We start from the raw sequence: 18,718 nt of genomic DNA on the forward strand, positions 1-18,718 counted from the left end.
GTGTGTAGCCTGGAATGCAGAGCCTGCACTTTTGAAACATAAACACTTTGTCTCGATATAATTTTAGTACTTCTGGGACTCCCTAGGAAATGAAAAACACCGAGAAGATCCTCTGACAAAAATTCAGCTCTTATTGAGAACACGTATCTTTTCAAGGGGTCTCTCCTTGCTGACCTAAACTATGAATAATAACCTTTTTAGGGAGCCAAACTTTTATAAATAACATTCAGAGAAAATTGTTTTCTTTACTTTGCTCTTTTATATAAAGTAACCTATTACTTACAATGGATAATAGTAAAGTATAAAAACATGATTCCACTTGAAAGTTCAAGGAATAAATGAATTAATCTGGAAGTTAACATCTCCGTAGAAATAACCAGCATGAAGATATTAAAATTCCTATAGGTTTACCATTCTCTATATTTAAAAATGGTTGGAGGCTGGTCCTAGTGCCTTGGTATTTACAACTGATTGATCACTACCAGTTACAGACTTTTTTTCTTCCTTCTTCACCCCCATTGCTTGACTAGCCTTAAAAAATAATAATTATAAAAAAACATGGTTGCAGAAGTCTTTTGGTTCTTTGGTTGCCAAAATAAATAATAATATTTGGAATGAAACAAAAATTTATATTAGTGATATATTTGTAGATTTGAGTACTTATATGGTTTTCCCAGAATCTTTTGTCCAGTCTCTTGATCATGCTGCGTTTTAAGCACACTTGCCTCACTGGAGGGAAAGGAAAAGAACTGGAATCTTCAATTTGAGGAAAAATTGAGAATTTTTTGAGTCTGGCATCTTAAAGATGGAGAAGAGAGAACAGGCAGGAAGTGTGATCTCTCGAAAGCCACTTTTCTTCTGGGCTCAGTGAGCACTCACTAGAACCCTGTTAGAGAAGTGTGTACTTCATAGAGAGGATCTGGGAGTAAAAGGTGGAAAGAATCTGATTCCTATTAAGCACCTATCATGCTCCAGGCACTGCCCAACAGAATCCGTCCAGCTCATCTCTCCTAATCTTGAAGCTTGGAAATAAGGCTCAACAGCCAATGAGTTGCAAAGTAAGAATTTGAATCCAAGTGCCCTAACTCCAAATCTCTTCTCCAGGTATGGTGAGGGGGCCATTTTGAATGATTGAGTGTCTCCAAATGTTGTCCCTAAGGAAGAAGGAGTGTGGGCAGCTGTGGTTCCAGGCATCGTGTAGGCAAGAAAACCTCAGGACAAGACTGCCTGAGCTGATGACCTGAAAGGAATCAAAATGAGCTTCATGGATATTGATCAGTGGATTTAAAGAATATCAGATAGTTCTAATTGCATCATGCCTGATCTTCTAGCAATTCTGAAAATATTCCTGTAGGTATATGTTTGATTTAATTAGCCAAGCAATATGAGGAAAAGCAGAATAGGCGAGAATGGTCAGGAGGGAAAGAGAGATGAATGTGAGCAGACAGGATAATTCAATATTTGTGGGTATAATATTTTCTGAGCATCACGGTTTTTTTTTTCTGTTTTTGGTTTGTTTGTTTTGTTTGTTTTTCTTATCTTAGGCCACGTTTCGTTAGAAAGAGCTGGCTGGTTAGATCACTTACAAAACACCATATCTTGAATTTTCAAGGAAAGAGAAACCTTCACAGAGCAAGGGACTCATGGCAATTCCACTAATTAATGAGAAGGAAAGAAAAGGCCAAATTTAAACATGTTTGTTGTTTTTTTGGCAGAAGACTTCACCTGGAGCATCATGCATCTTTTAAAGCTTTGATATGTTACTTGAGTTTTAGGTCCTAGAGAAAGTTTTCCAATAGGAATTTTGTTCATATTGATCTCTCCTTTTGCCAAGTTGTCCCACAGTTCAACTCAAATTCTGCTTTCCGCTGCTAGGACAAGGATACCATCTCTGGGGAGCCATGATTCCCTCAGAATTACCAAAATAATGTAGAAATAAAGACATTAGAGTGAACTGGATCTGCTTTATTTATTGGATTTACCACCCAGTATAAACAAGAAATCCTTTGTTCCCTGTTTCATTGACTTCTTAACATCTCAGAGCCATCTTATGTTTCAGACATCACCCGACCCACCCTTGCTGAGGTCCCAGACTATCCTAAGTCCAACCCTGCAATCATAACATCAATCTCACATCATGATGCTGAGTGTGTGGGGAGGGAGGTGGTGGCTGTTTGCAAGAGTGGACACGGTACCACTGTGTCATGAGTGGGGTCATTCCCCTCCACATCCCTGTGGTTAGTAGAAAATTCTTTCCTGCATTTTCTTTCATTTCTGTGTCAGTTTCCCACAAATCCTTTTTTTTTGGACAGATTTCCTTGAGCACAACCTTTCCTTCTTCATGGGACAACTCCTCAACTACCACCTAAGTAGAAACATGACAAATGTTTGCATTTCATCCAAAGAAAAACATATTTAGTTGTCTTGTATTAACATGTTGAATCCCTGTCATAGTGAAAATACTTAATGAATGAAAAGCAGGGGGAATTAGGTCAGGTGGAATAGTTTTTCTAGATTATGGAGGACTCTGGTGGTGGGAAAAATAGGGGGCATAATCTAAAAAGGAGAAATGAGAGTTCCCAGTGGAAGTAGTCGTTCTGGTTTTATTTGTGATAATTATCAACTTTTAGTTTCAACTTTCTTCCAGGTGTTGTTGAATACAATTAACTGTTTACTTTTCTCCAAATTCAAGGGAAAACAGAAACTTTGAAAAATGCTTTTTTAACTGAGAGTCACATATTTTTAAACAATTAATGCCCCCAAAATTACTTTATTCACCTACCCATCCTGTATGGAAATAATTCTACTGAAATTCTGATTTCATAAGGGAGGACACCTGAAGAGGTGAAGTGACAGTATCTTGGATTAGATTTGGGACTATATTATATAGGCTTTCTAACATAGTTGGTAGACCTCAGTTTAAGAAATAATAGCTATTGTTATATTTATATTTATATTATTATTTATTATAATCCAATAATAGCAATAGCTACCACTATATGCCTGACACTATGCTTTTTCTTTTTTTACAATGCTAGGATGCATTTACCTTTTTATCAGAAATTGCAATGGTGGAAAACATATAATTTGGGAAATAAGATTATGAGGATCTAAGGCCCAGCTCTGCTACTTACAGAACTCTGAAGTTCTAAATCCTCATTTAAAAAAAAAATCTGTTATATGGGAATAAAACATCTACTTCAACAACTTTCAAGGAATAAGTGAGGTAACATATGCACAAGTGTTTCGTATACAGTTCTAGCCACTGTTAGATGTTATTACCCTAAACAGATAATTATGAAAGGTATGACTATACTGTCTTTGTTAATATTAATACATCTGGGAACAATACTTTTAAATTTTACAGGCTGGATTTCAGTAACACCATATTAGAAGGCTCTGCTTTATTTTTACCATCTTCTTGAATTTTTGTGTATTAAAATATGTTAAAACTCGTGCTAAATATCAATCTTGAAATACTTTTAGTCATTTTACTTATTGAAATGTAATAGCAAATAATTTCTTGCAGAAGGCAATAGGTAGTGCTATTTGCTCACAGCGATTATAACTTTTGTATTTGCCTTCTTAATGTATAACAGATGTGGACAGAGTTTGTCTCACCCATCCCTGAATGCTGGGTGCAACATATGGCACTGAATCGGATTACATTGTATGTCACACAGTAAAATACGTATCCATGAAAAGAGAATCCATGTTTGTTGCTATTTAAATATTTGCTACTTTATTCAGCATTCATCTGACTTTTATTTGGCTAAGAAAATTAAAATCCTAAAGGTGAATAAATTTTTTAAAGAAATATAAATTTTATCAATCTCAAGGTTACTGACAAGGATGCATGTATATTACATTTTTAGTGGCTTTGAAAGTTACTATCTGCAAGAAAACCCTATAGAAAGGCGTTAACGAGATGTCTTTGTACTATGGCAACTAGAGTAGAAATGGTTTTGCAGTCTGATGAGAAACGTGACTATCATGATAAATCATGCCATCCTCCCAAAAGAGGTCTGCACAGTTTATTAACGAAGATATTGTAGCTATCAAACTGAAAAACCAAATGTACTTTATTCATGGGCTTTATACCATTAGAAATGTTTAAACAGCTGACAGAAGCCTCGTATAGATGAGCAAAATCAAACATGGCCACTATAGATGGTAGTTGTAAAACAGTAGGTTGTAAAATGGCACCAAATGGAAGGTGGTTTAAAAAAAAACTGCTAAATCTAAGAATCTGGCCATGTTTTGTTTATATTAAGCATAAAGTGTGTCAAATTCCTACACAGAAACTGATCATATCCCCTTTACCCAACCCCCACCCCCCCAAAAAAACTGCAGAAGCTGGAAACATCTGCAGCTTTTATACATCAAAAGAGTTCCTTACTTAACATTGCTTACTGTGCTTTGAGAGACTTGACGTTTGTGGATTTGAGATAACAGTTCCTTTAAACCTCTCCTGTAGTCAATTCTTGTCCTTCTTTACAGAGTTAACGTGAGAAAGCCTGAGGAAAACAGGCTGAGGCACCAGCACTACTTTCCACCCCTCTGTCCTCAGGCTCAAGTTGAGGTGTACATACCAGGAAGAGAGATTCTCAGGGGCAGTGCCTCCACGGTGGCGCTTCATTAATCCCCAGTGACACCCAACTCACCTTTTAAGGCTAAGACATCAGCACCTCAAAAGAGATGTCCTTGCCATCTGAGAATATAGCAACAACGGGCAGATGGCAAGCCCTTTGGAAGTGGTCTTTTGGAAGCTCGAAAGACTATGCAGTCCTATAGGCAAAGGTGGGAATGTTTTCTTCTGGGGCTGGGGAAATTGTTGGCTTTGGAAAGTCAATCAGAAGGCAGGAATGTTCCCTCACTCTGTCACCTTTAAATATAGAGAGATAAATCTCCAAGTAAAGCGTTTATTTGGGAATATAAGAATTAGAATTCTAATTCTGGGCACACAAACCAGTGTAGCCTCTAAGTGTGTTCAAAGAACAAAGAGAAAGGCTGGGGTTTTACTGGGGAAGAGAGGAAGGTGATCTAAATGGTTTTGAACGAAAGTTCACTGGAGCCAGGCGTGTCTTGTAGGATCTAGCAAGTTCTGATTGGTGAGTGGCAGCAGCTACTAGGTAACTTTATCTTAAGGTTAGAGTTAGGTCTTTGTGATTTTTCTGTTGAACTGCAAAAACGGTTCCTTGAACAGGGACCTGGGTGCCTTTCTCCATGGCCTCCCGACTCCATTTTAGTTGGGTATGACATGAGTGACTCCAATTTGTAGAATCAACTTTTACACTTTTGTTGTTGTTACAGAGACAGGGTCATGCTCTATTGCCTATGCTGGAGTGCAGTGGCCACAATCATAGCTTACTGCAGCTTCAACCTCATGGGCTCTCGCCGTCTTCCTTCCTCAGCCTCCCAAGTAGTGGGGATTACAGGTGCACCCACCACACCCAGCTCACACTTTTAAAATAGAACATTTGGATAGATGATTATTTACCATTTTAGGAAACTTTTGTTTAGGAATGAATTTCATCCTTGCTTGATTATCCTTGTAGAAGGAAGCATAGCACGATTTTTGCTTCATAAGCATTTTATTTTCAGCACGCCACAGCTTAGAAATTTGGTTCTACTAATAGCACACATGTAAATGGCAGAGAATGAAACTTTGAAGTAATTGGCACAGGCTCTAAGGAACTCTGCCAGAGGAAGGAAGTACAGATGCTCCTCCATTTACGATGGGGTTACATCTGGATAAACCCATTCTAAATTGAAAATATCGTAAGTTGAAATGCATTGGGTTACATCCTGATAAACCCATTGTAAGTCAAAAAATTGTTAAATTGAAGCATTGCAAATTGAATCATTGTAAGCTAGGGACCATCTATAAAAGCATCATTTATTCACCACAGCCCCTGGGATCTCACCACAGCTTGGGTAACGAGAAATGTGCAATTGGTTCAAAAGTCGAAATAACCTCTCTCTTGACAACCATAATTCATTTTACTAGACATTTTTCACTGAGCATTAAGCAGCACAAATCCAAATGATAAAGTGCAGGCCAGTTTGCAGGCCTGTATTTTAATCCACCTTAGGTGTGAGTGCAAGGACACACATGTACACAAATACAGATACACACACACCAGAAAAAAAAAAAACCTGCACATTTCATCATTCTGTAATCTACAGCATTTTTATAGAGCCATGTACTTTTAAAAACTAACACTCTGGTGCACGTGCATACATAATCTTTTCCTGGTCAATACGGCAATTCTGATTTATTTTAAAAGAAGAGAAAAAAAAGACTTTCACCAATGGGTTTATTTAAAAGGAAGCAAATTAAACAAAACTATGGTGATAACAGCAGATGTCTAGTTATAATTCGTTCCTCTAATGCTGATTAATATATTCATGAACAAATCAAATGTATTGCCAAAAGAAGAATGCTACCATTAACGCCCTAGCGGCTACTGGTTTCAGTTGTGCTTCTCAATCAGGCAAAATGTTCTTTCTTAAGCTCCTATTTATTTTACTTCCTGACAATCTCAAAAATAATTCATCTTGTGTGTTGTTTCCTCATAAACGCTTCCTGATGCTTGATTGCTTTGCCTATGTGACATTTGATTTCAAACTGCCATTTTACCTTTATAAACATTTGGAACTTTCTAAGCATGAGGAGAATGCCCAAAAGGCATACAAAAATAAGGCTGTAATTAGATCAGCAGAGTATGTTTTAAGGCACATCTAGCTTTCTGTGAATACCAGAAACCTCTCTTTTCATCCAATATTGCATTCCCAATTGGGGTGCAGAAAGTAAATTAACATCTGGGGACTCCAGCAAAGAGGCTCTGGTAACAGCATGTTTAATTTATTATTATTGCAAAAGAACAGTTTTTCTTATGATTAGTGAAATAGAAAACTCACAATATATTTAAGATTCTGCCCCCAAACCATTACAAAGGGGTTGAGAGAAGAGAAAAGCAGAAACCAAAAGAGAAACAGAAGTAATAATCAGTTATCACATGGTTTTTATAGTAAACAATAGAATATGATGTGCAATAGTGCAATTTTCCTTTGCTAGTCCAGCAATGCAAGTAAGTCTTAATACGAAGTCCACTGATGTTACTTTTTGTATTTCGGGATTTAGTTGCGTGCTTGCCGGGGGTTCGAGTTCCTGCCAGACTTCTGACTCTGAGTGGAATCACTATTGCTAGAATCACTTTTACTGAGTCCAAGATGATGAAGCTTCATATCCCAGCGCTGTGAAATTTAAAATAGAAAATAGTCACAAGCACATATCACCAGGGTCATTATTTCCATGATTCTAACAACTGGGTCAGACTGCAAGGTCAGATCTCTGAAGCATTTTGCTACTTTTCCAAAAGTATAAATCTATTTCCCAGGGTAACAAGAAAACTGATGCAATATTAACATTATTCTCTAATTTTAACAAGCGCAAAGTTGCCCATCTATAATATATTTAGTAATGCTTTCTTATCAAACCTTAAACTTAAAATGTCCATGTCTGTAAACGATGACAGAAATATCTCCCTATATCTCTGGGTATTTCCTGAGGTAACATACAGGAGGCTAGTGCTTCATAGATACTCAACGAATGGAAGATTTATACACAGAATTTGAAGGGAAGGCTATTTTTCAACATCCTCTCTTAATACACATAAGAATATAGCCTTTTAAAGTCTATGTGATTTGAGCACTGAAAAAAAAATGGAAATTTTTTTGAGGGATGGGGGTTCTCAAAAATATTTTTCTAAGTAATATCCACTAAGTACAATGAATAAAACAGACAAGGTCCTGCCCTCGTTCTAAGTGTTACAAAGCAGCAGGCATTAGCAATGTTTTTAATAAACACAATCAAGTTTAGTAATATTTCATATTAACAATGTCAATAATATTTTCATGTAATTTAAGTTAAATGGAAGTTATATTACATGAGGATAGGTAAGGAATACGAACTACAGCTGTACTTCCCAAACTTCAAACACGGGGATATCATATGGGGAATTTGTTATAATTGCAAATTTTCATTCAGTAGGTCTGAGACAGGGCCCAAGATTTTCATTACTAACAAGCTCCCAGGTGATAACCTATGTTGCTGGTCCAGGGATCACACTTTAAAGAGCAAATACCATCAGATCCTTGGGTCAGATGGCCCAAGTTCAAATTCTAGCTCCACCACTTACTGTGTGAAGTTTCTTGAACTTACTAGACCTCATTTTCATCATGTATATGTTGGAACTGATAATAGAATCTACTTATAAGAAGTAGATACATCTGAAGATTAATAAAAATATAAAGTGCTTAGCACATAGTAAATTTGTTATTGTTTTTCTGTTACTGAAAGTAATTCTTCATTTTAGTATACTTTACTCCACAATCTTGTCTTCATAGTTTAAAAACAGTCTGATTCTCAACTTCCCAAGGAAGTCCAAACATCTTGAATCGTCTGCTATAAGAGACTTAGGTAAACAACCATTTGCATGAAAAAACCATAATAATGTTTTTTATAAAATTATTGATTTATCCACTGAGAGCAAAACTCAGCTAAGAGCAAATCTGATTGAAAAAATAACATCCTCCATAAAACTCTTTTTACACATCTTCAAATTGACTGGAAAACTAAAATAGGAATCTCAATAATTCTGGCCAAAGGAGATTTTCTACCCAAACTCTTTAGCCCTCAATATCTGCATATGAATTTAAAATTGTTCAAATTATTGGTTTCTTTCCTTTAGAATATTTAAATCCAGACTGAGAATATAAATGACTTTACAATAATAACTCTGCAAGTCCCCTGCAGAAAACAATGGGAAATATTGCAGAAAGCAATGGGAAACAGGACAAACAAGCCATGTGTCCTGTCAACAACACAATGATATTGTTTTGGTACCAAAAGAGGAGCAGTAAGCCTTGTTACATGCTTTGCAGCAGGGATATTGAAAGCTCTTCCAACTGGTACAGGAATTTAGGACAAATTCCTGTTCTGCATTAGCAAGCAGAAAACCAAATTAAAAAGACAGTAAGAGATTCCAACATACTGAACAAGAGCCACTTTTTTCTTTAATAAACACCGAACTAATTGAAGAGAGATGCAGAGAGAATGCCCACAAGTCTGAACTTGAAATGCATCTCCCTTTTGACAAATCTCCTGAAGGGGAGAAGAACTTACTGGAGGGTAGTTTCTCCTTACAAAATAATGCCCTCTACATTTTTGTAGGTCACTTAAACCCAAACGTGTCTGCCGTGTCAAGTGCCAGATGTATAAGATAAACCGCCCAGGGGTGTTTAACTTACCATGTAAATGTTTCCCAAGCCTTCAAACTTGCAGAAGGAAGAGGATGTATTATGTTTGGTACAGTTCCCACTCCCCCCCACCCACCCACACATCCTTTGAGATTTTTTTGTCCGCCTATGCATTCCCCCACCCCATTCTTTTCTTTAAAACAGATTTTCTTAGTGCAGTAAGAAGAAACAAAACCTTCTATAATACAGTAATGTACTATGTGATTTTAAAAAATGTATCAATTCCACAATCTAAGAGTTATCTGGCTTAAAAATAAGGCTACATTACTGCTCTAAGGACCTAATTTGTTCAGATCTCTTATATACAGATGAATGTAGCTACACTTTGTACATAGGAATTGGTGTTTATTCATTGGACATCATTGTTTATTTTCCTTCCCATCATTTATTCTCCCCTTCTCACAAACTGCAGTTTGTTCAAAGAAGCAATATCCCCAGGTTTAAAAAGACTACATTTTCTAGGCTGTTTTGCAGCTAAGTAAAAGTTGCTTGATGAGGCTCTTGGAAATCCCTTTTACCTCCTCTTTTTCCTGCCTGAAATGTAGACGTGATATTAGAGGCAGAGTAGCCATCTTGTGACCTCCAGGTGAACATGAGTATGAAAGTGATGCCTTTAAAAATGGCAGAGTGATAAGCTAGAAGGTGCCAGACAACATGAAACCACCCTACCAGGACTGGACTACAGCTAGACTCCTTGTGAAGAGACATTAGGGCAACTGTAGTTAGATCTTTGATACACACGCAGGGAACTCATTCCTTAAATAAAATAGACATTAAAGACAAATTCAGCTCTTGGAATATATAAATATATGCATACTAGATTTTAATATTTCTCATATGGTTAAAGGCAGCTATTTCATTTCAATGACAGATGGCTGGTTTTCTACTTTCGTTTTGTTTTCTGTGTATTGCTTCAAACATAAAATACAGGCTTACCTTAACTTTTTTACCAAGTCGATCCTTCCATTTCTCAGCTATAGAGCCTTCCACCAAGAGTAATCTGTATTTTTAAAAGGAGCAACCATTTTTGAAAAATTAAAACCTGTTACTGAAAAATACAAGGAAACAGTGCCAAGAAAGACTTATATGTTTATTCTTGAATAGGACAGCTAAGATTTAGAGCAGTAATTATTAACCATTTGTGAGTCACAGACCCCTTTAAGAAACAAATGAAGTTATGGTCCCTCTCCCAAGAAAAATGTAAACCTGGTCGGGCGCGGTGGCTCACGCCTGTAATCCCAGCACTTTGGGAGGCCGAGGCGGGCGGATCACGAGGTCAGGAGATGAAGACCATCCTGGCTAACAAGGTGAAACCCCATCTCTACTAAAAATACAAAAAATTAGCTGGGTGTAGTGGCGGGTGCCTGTAGTTCCAGCTACTCGGGAGGCTGAGGCAAGAGAATGGCGTGAACCCGGGAGGTGGAGCTTGCAGTGAGCCGAGACCACGCCACTCCAGCCTGGGCGACAGAGCAAGACTCCGTCTCAAAAAAAAAAAAAATGTAAACCTATAAACTACACACATACACCCATTCCATATATGAAATCAAGAAACCCAACTAAAACTTATCTGTAATCCCCAAGAAGGTAGACAGATCCCAATGTAAAAATGCGAGGGTAACATCTCTAGAGACAAATGCAATGAGAGTAGGATAAGCAAAGTAGTTATTCTGTATCCTTAAAGAGTGAATTACCTGGAACGTTCCTCATCTTCATAGCCCATGATGATATATTCCTCATTAACATTAAGTGGAGGGCAGAGGCAGCCAGAGCTGGTATAGAGGTTGACAGTATCCCGTGGAATGTTCACCAGAGAAGACTTTAGAATCTCCTTCACCTCCACTACTGCAGTCACATCATGGCACTTAGTCTTTATCTCTTTAACTTTAGCCCGAATGACTGGGATAAAAGACGAGAAAAGCTGATAAAAATATGACACAAAATAGGTGCCCCATTCAAAAAAAGCCAAAGTAGGCTTCTCTTTAGTTAATTCTTATCCACTTGATATTCAATGAACGGAACAGAAAAGTCAGCCAGATATTTTCGCCTTAGATTGTAGCGTGTGACACAAAACAACACACCCGACCTCCTCATGCTCAGCCCTGCTCCCTTTCCAATTTGTGGCTATGTATATATTCACATGTATTTATGCATGCGTGTGCATGTGCTTTTGAGAAATCCATTTAGAGAATCAAAGATTGAGTCAACAATCCGATACAATTTTTCTCTAAAATTCCATTTTGGATGTGTATATATGCATGTGCAGTTCCAATTGCTGCCAACAGGAATTTAAACTATGTTAATTTTACTATATGAAAAGACCTAATACTTAAATATGCTTTATTCCTTGTCGACATTCTTTTATCAGGTCTATTAACAGGTTTTCTCAAGTGGTGGGCCTCTTCAGTGTTATAAAATTGTCCTGCTCAATAGCGTTCCCAGACTGGCTCTGCAATCTTTTCACCTTCCTCATCTTGGCTCGCTGTTCAGATATTAGCTCCTTTCTTTCTTTGTGGTCAGTACAGATTATCTTTTATATTCTCCTTTAGGTGGGCTACATTTTCTTCTTTGTTCAGATATTAGGTCCTTTTTTCCTTTGTGTTTAGTACAGATTATCTTTTATATTCTCCTCTAAGTGGGCTATATTTACTTCTTGAATAAAAATTGTCACCACCAGATCTTATTTCCTCCATCTGCTTTGAAGTCAGACACTCCAACATTCCTTCCCCTCACGTTCTATGGAATATATTCTCACACATCAATGGCATTATTCTACCTCTCTCGATGGATATATTGGCACCCAATTTATCTCACAAGAGTTGCTTTACTTATCAACGTAACAACAAATTGCCTTCAGTTGCAAAGTTAAAGTATGTGACTCAGAATCTAGAAAATACAGATCTGCTTCTTTTCTGTATCTCTCCCCTTTAAAAGAGTCAAGTTGTTTAGATTCCTGCTTCTAGTAAATGAGCTTTTAAAAAGAGAAGTTTTAAAACACCAAGAAATAAGTAAAAATATCAGTTAGTAAAAAGCCAGTGGCATTTCTCCCAGTACCCTCATTGCTCCAGTTCACTATCCATGGACATTATATAGAGGAAAACACCGTTTATCCAAATGAGTCAACATTTCAAAAACTTCTTAGGCACATAATTGCAAACCACTTTAATCTGAGTACCTTCCCACATATTTTAGAGGTTTTGGACTATAAAGGATTAGAAGAAAGTAATCCTTGAAAAATATAAAACCAGCTAATCAACCATTCCCCCCATTAATGCTCCAATTTCATTACACAAACTTATTCTACCAGTACAACGCACATGACAGAAATTAGTTACAAATGAATTATAAAAGCTTCACATTTCAGTCTTCGGAGAATTAGTTGCCTCAAGTATGAGAACGTGTAGCAAACAAACTGTAACTACCCAACCGTCCTCGCTTGGTTTGACTGGCAAGTGGAGCCCCTTTCTATTCATGTTCTCCCTATTCTGTATTTAACAAAAGATAAGATTGCACTTTTTGAAATGCCATTTGGGAGAATCAGATGAGAAATTCACAACCCCAGCTAGCAGGCATTTTTGTGTGTCCTGGCTTAAGTGAACGTGCTTCATAGCATCCATCAACTATTAGAGATTAGTGAACTGTGCAAATGTTCTCAAACTAATGATTTATTTACCCAGTGTCTACTATTTTCATTAGAAATTTTTAGCACATGTACCCACTCCAAAATAAATATCTTTCTACAAGACCTACTTTTTCACTCAAGTAATTTTGTTAACACTTAAAGAGTTTTTCCCAGAATTAATCTAAATGAAGTAGAGGTTTTGTCTGAATTTCCAACTGCTCCCACCTTGACATGCAGATATAGAAGATAAAAATATTTTGGAAGTAAAATATACTTCCTTTTCAGAGTTCTTCCTTCTATTTAATCATTTGAGTGCCTCCCTTCCCCAAAGAAACTGTAAGAAATCCCAGACAAATGGCAATCCTGAAACTATGATCAACTTAGCTATTACTTGGCTACAAAAAAGAAATTATCTGCTCCTTTCCATGAATTATAATCCATATCCCATTTTATTTTATGATATTCATCCAGCTACCTTCTCTAACACCTTCACTTTCCATGACTTGTCATTCAACTTTTAACAAAAATAACAGCAACAACCACTGTAGCACTAAAGAAGCTAGATAAAACTTGATAATAGGATACATAAAATAAATATAAATAATTACATTTCCCTGATATAAAATTGATGTTTTTATTCTTAGTGTTACAGTATATAAAAGTTCATATAGCATTTTTCAATCTTAACAAGCTAATCTCCTAGAAATTAAGGCCTCCCTTTTCCCTAGGGTTCTTCACATCAATCTGTAAAGAAGTGGGTTCTTAGATAAGCAGCCAGGCATTTGACTTCTTACATAAACATAACCTTACAAACTTAGAAAGAACATCCATCATTGACTAAGAAAAGCTACATTCCTCTTAAGAGGAGTAGCAGGCAAAACATAGAAATTAATTCCATTGAAGAAAAATTTGGGAAACAAGGTGGATTTGTTTTAAAGAGATTTAACTAAACCAAAAATTTTCAACTTTATATTTTTAAATATACTGCATTTTGAAAGATATTGAAGATAACTTTTACAGTCTTATTCATTTCTCTCCTTTCAATTCCCAAAAGTATAGAAGAAATAAATCTGCTGTATATATCCTATATACTTTAAAATAGTGTACATAAATGCAATAATAAAACTCTTATTTTAATAAGGTTCACTGTAAAAGTCTGTTTAATCTCCATGTTTACTCATTGACTCAACATCAATAGTCTTATGCAGAGATAGTAACATACCTTTTATTAATACCATAGATATTAGAAAAAATCAAAATGCCTATGGAATACAGTAAATATCAGTCCCTTATATATCAACGGGAAAGCTCTGTTAATTGCCCTTTCTAAATATAATGACTGTATATATAAATGAATTTATGACTCTAAAATATACACCAGCATCCAAAGTACATTGTGAACAATCAAAGAAGGGACAACTTAGGTTCAATAATCATTGATAAAATCATTGATAATATATCTCATGGGGCAGCTGAGAAAATTAAAGATAATGTATGGAAATCACTTAGCACAGTCCCTGGCGCAAAAATGGCAGGCTTTTTAATCCTTCAGTTAAGTGTGTCAGCTACATTTGGATTGGTGGCTCTTCAATTAATATTGAGTTTATTAGAATGTCAGATTTTAAGTCAAGCTAGATAACAACACATTTCCTTAGCTGAATATCAACAACTTCTACAAGTGTTACTTTCCAAATCTGTCAGTGTTTTTCATGGGATAGGCTGACTGAAGAAGTCAAGTTTGCGTCTTTTAACAGTTCCTTATGCATCAAAGTGCTCTGCTGTTCACCCAGTGAAGCACAACTGATGGCCTATGCAACCCAACTTGAGCTCAAATCCTCCTTCAGCCTCCAGGTAGGGAAGAGTCCCATACTTATCTCTGTGATACTTATATCTGTGCACTTAAGTGCATGGCTCTAGGATGACAATACTGCTTGATGTGCTTCAACATCAACCAAGTGTTAAGCATTTTGCCCATGTGAGACATTTTAATTGGTTGGGGCAGAGGGACTATGCTCCTAAAAATTGTCCTTCTGTTTTTAAGCCTTATTCTTAAATGGCTCCACTCATTTACATGTGCACATCCTCATAGGTGCCCCCACACACCTTTCTTAACACAGCAGTTTATACATCAACCATGAAGTTTTCCTTACCATAGTTGTAATTGTTCCGGAAATAGGTCTTCTGTGTAGCTCTAATAGGCTTACATTTACAGCGTTCTGAAAAACACATTTTAGTTATAAGCACATTTCCAATATTAGCTTTCTTTTGTTTCCTCACATTTTTTGCTCAGACTAGATCTCAATTTGGTGGTGAGAAGGCTCTTGTCAATTCTGTGTGTCCGATCTTTTTCTCCTGGAACTACATTCATGTTTATTCTATCTACATGTCCTCTTATTCAATGTCAGTATGCTCATGAGAACGAGTTTCCATTCTCAACAAACCACCCAAATCCTGAGGAAATGCTGTTCACCCCCATGCATGAGAAGAGCATGACCCCTTAATCTTGAAAGAGGTGTGCTTCATGCTTATGGAAGTATTAATATTATGAATGCCAACTGGGAGGCAATTTTCCGCCTATGCTCAGGTAGCTGGTTTACCCTGTGGACTATCACCTAATGCTCATATACTTTTAACAGACGACACAGTACTCCTCCTACTGTTAGCCCCTAGATCTGAAAGCAACTCAAAGAGATAAGCAAGTGTTATTACAACCCAGTGAACTTGGTGAAGTTCTTAAGAGGGGCAGTGAGCCCCTTCTACAGGAAAATAGCTACCATTCAACTCAATGGTATTTTTGTGCTTGTTGGAGGAAATTATGCATGCATTTTGAAGAGAGAAATTTCATGTTTTAAAAATATCTGGTGAGTGGTGACCAGAATGCATATTTTATGTATATATTAGGTTGGTACAAAAGTAGTTGTGGTTTTGGCCATCATAATAATAACAATTCTAATTATCTCAAAATGTTTCATCTATAGGGTAGATTCATTGGACATCTTGAAGAGTAGATTGTTATACCTTTTATAGAAGAGCTACAAAGCTAATATTACTTAGCTAAGAAATATACATCATAAGCATGGCAAATTGTCAGGAATTAATGTCCATATAAAAGTAGAAAATAATACACAATTATATAAAAATATTTAATTATATGTAAAGATTTCTTTAAATAATGCCCCTGAGAAAGCTTTATTAAAAATTAAATGGTATGTGCTTCTCTTTTGACACAGAAAGGAAATAAGAACACATAAATTAGAGAAAGGACATCAACAAAAAAAGTTTCACTTAAGAGGCATTTTATGGCTGGGCACAAGGGCTCACGCTGGTAATCCCAACACTCACTTTGGGAGGCCAACATGGTGGGGCGGTAGGTGGGGGAAAAAAAATTGCTTTAGCCCAGGAGTTCAAGACCAGTCTGGGCAACGTGGCAAAACCCCATCTCTACAAAAAATGCAAAAATCAGCTGGTGTGGTGGCGTGTCCCTGTAGTTTCAGTTATTCAGGAGACTGAGTTGGGAGGATCACTTGAGCCCTGGAAGTCAAAGCTGCAGTGAGCCAAGATCACGCCGCTGCACTCCAGACTGGGTGACAGAGTAAGACCCCGTCTCAAAAAAAACAAAACAAAACAAAAAAACAAACAAACAAAAAAAACGTTGTTTTATGTTAACATGGGGAACAATAAAAGGCAGAAGCTTTTGTTGACCACTTGTATTTTCTAATGAAAATAAATTTTATTTCCAGTTGAACTTGTCGATAATATGCTTTAAAATAGCAGTCCCGAAAAGAGTATCACCCTTCCTGCCAGAGAAATAAGTATCTCTACTGGGGATAGGTAGCAGCAGCAACTGTTGCTCTTGCCCATGACAGAAATGAGAATTCCTCAATACCACACACAGCTCCTTCCCTTGTTCTCCTGATAATTTTTAGCACACAATTTCTGTGAAGATCTCAGCCAATAAACAATGAGTAACATTAGTGCTGGTTGCTATTTTGACAAAAACTATTCCAAAAATAACTTTATTAGCAAAATGATTGTATTATCATTTAAAAGAGAACAAAAAGTTACCTAGTTTTTGGCGTTCTATATTTTATTCTGTATTAAAATGTTGTACGTATTTTTAAAGAGATATTCTTGAGATGAGAATATTTCTGAAGACGTAAATTTTATGATATTAGGTTTATAAATTATCTTCATCCATATATAGACTTGTGATTTTTCTACTTAAAAATAAATATCTACCAAAAATAAGTCATGTAAATAAATTACACATTTGTAATTCTTCAGAAATTTGCATGTGCTCAAATAAAACATTTTGGCAAGAACTATAGCAACTGTCACTGAATTGAGTCTAATTTGATGTTGTCACTTACATATCTTTGCCTGGAGCATAAACAAATGGATTCCATAAAACTTTCCAGGCAGGGATTTTTAAAAATTATATTATAAAATGATTTAGAATATTTCAAGTAGGCATTTACAAAGCTATGCATACAACTACATATACGTAGCTAGACTATTACCTAACAGCTAATGAGCTAAGCAAATATTCTCGGGACTAAATTTTGCTCATCTGCCATATACTTCTTATTTCTGCTGGTCTCCAAGGTGACAATGCCATACTAAATATATATTTTAAATATTTATATGGGACAATATGTCCCAATCCCTAGCTATTGCCATAAGCAAATTATCTGTCTAGTTCAAGTAGCTTGATAAAATAACAGTAATAAGGAGAAGCTGAGTTTATATCCACAAAGCTCAAATATGAAAGAACCTCCTCTCATTTATGCTTATTCAACCCAAAAATTCATATCTTAGGTTATTCATGAAAAGGGTATCTTAGATCAATAGATCTGCAACATAATCCTCATCTAGATTATGTTTACACACATCAACATATACATCCCCACAAGCCCAAGAACTGTGAAATTGTGAAGAATCATAGAGAGGTATGTTGCATGCATTAGCTGTCACCTTTTTTGTACCTGCTACCCTAAATCAGATGTAACAGTTTATTTTTATTACCAATAGTTGATTTCTTGATACTCCTTTTGGGGGGCCTGTAGCATTACCATCATTTCTTGTTTAATTGCTAGTGATCTTCCTCTCCCAATTTCCTAATGGCACAAGCTTTTTAGAATGGAAAATGAAATCTATTATTTACTGAGCTCTGCACAAAAACCATTAGATACTGATTTTTCTGTATTTCACTGTTGAGAAGAAAAGCTTATAAATGAATTAGCGTCTGCCTTGGTGCTTTATGTAAGGAAAAAAATATTTTAAAAGTTAAAGGGGTTGGTTTTGACAAAATAGGCTAAGAAGTGACAAAGAGATCTTCAAACACGGGCAGTTTTAACGTTAGCAATTCATTTACCTCAAAGCCTGGAATTAATACAATACCTTCAATTGTGGGACAGAGTGCAGTGCTACATTTATGAGCAGCCATGGAAAGGACAGAAAACTATTTTCAGCTTAGTTCTTCCTCACATTCCCTCCACTCCTCTTGCTTGATTTTTCTAGTGACTCTCCTAATACTAATGATCTCCTACATATCTGCTAATGAAACTGGAGACTCTTTATTTCATAGTAACATGAGTTTATCACTCTAGTAGAAATCTGAGTTTGAAAAGTTAACATGCCCGGTACTTCGCAGAAGTTAGTCTGCAGCTCAGGGGAAATGCCCCATGATACATGCAGTGCCCGAGCAGTGAACAGCCTTGCTGCCTCAGAGTAGCTTCTTATAAAAATCAAAACAGTTCAGAGGAGACAAGAATC

At 36.4% G+C, this 18,718-nt stretch overlaps 1 protein-coding gene across 1 annotated transcript in view; it reads right to left on the reverse strand.

Annotated features, from left to right (window-relative positions):
• Window positions 1-6,303: 6,303 nt before the first annotated feature.
• FRZB (frizzled related protein) overlaps window positions 6,304-18,718 on the reverse strand; it is a 33,347-nt gene continuing 20,932 nt past the window's right edge. Inside the window, exons 3-6 of the mRNA XM_003253816.4 lie at window positions 15,094-15,159; window positions 11,016-11,220; window positions 10,261-10,324; window positions 6,304-7,260 (exon numbers count right to left, since the gene is read on the reverse strand). Of these exons, the coding sequence (XP_003253864.1) occupies window positions 7,144-7,260; window positions 10,261-10,324; window positions 11,016-11,220; window positions 15,094-15,159 (452 nt within the window). The 3' untranslated portion in view covers window positions 6,304-7,143. The remainder of the gene's footprint in view (window positions 7,261-10,260; window positions 10,325-11,015; window positions 11,221-15,093; window positions 15,160-18,718) is intronic.

Source organism: Nomascus leucogenys, chromosome 22a (assembly GCF_006542625.1).
Source record: "Nomascus leucogenys isolate Asia chromosome 22a, Asia_NLE_v1, whole genome shotgun sequence".
Taxonomy (NCBI): domain Eukaryota; kingdom Metazoa; phylum Chordata; class Mammalia; order Primates; family Hylobatidae; genus Nomascus; species Nomascus leucogenys.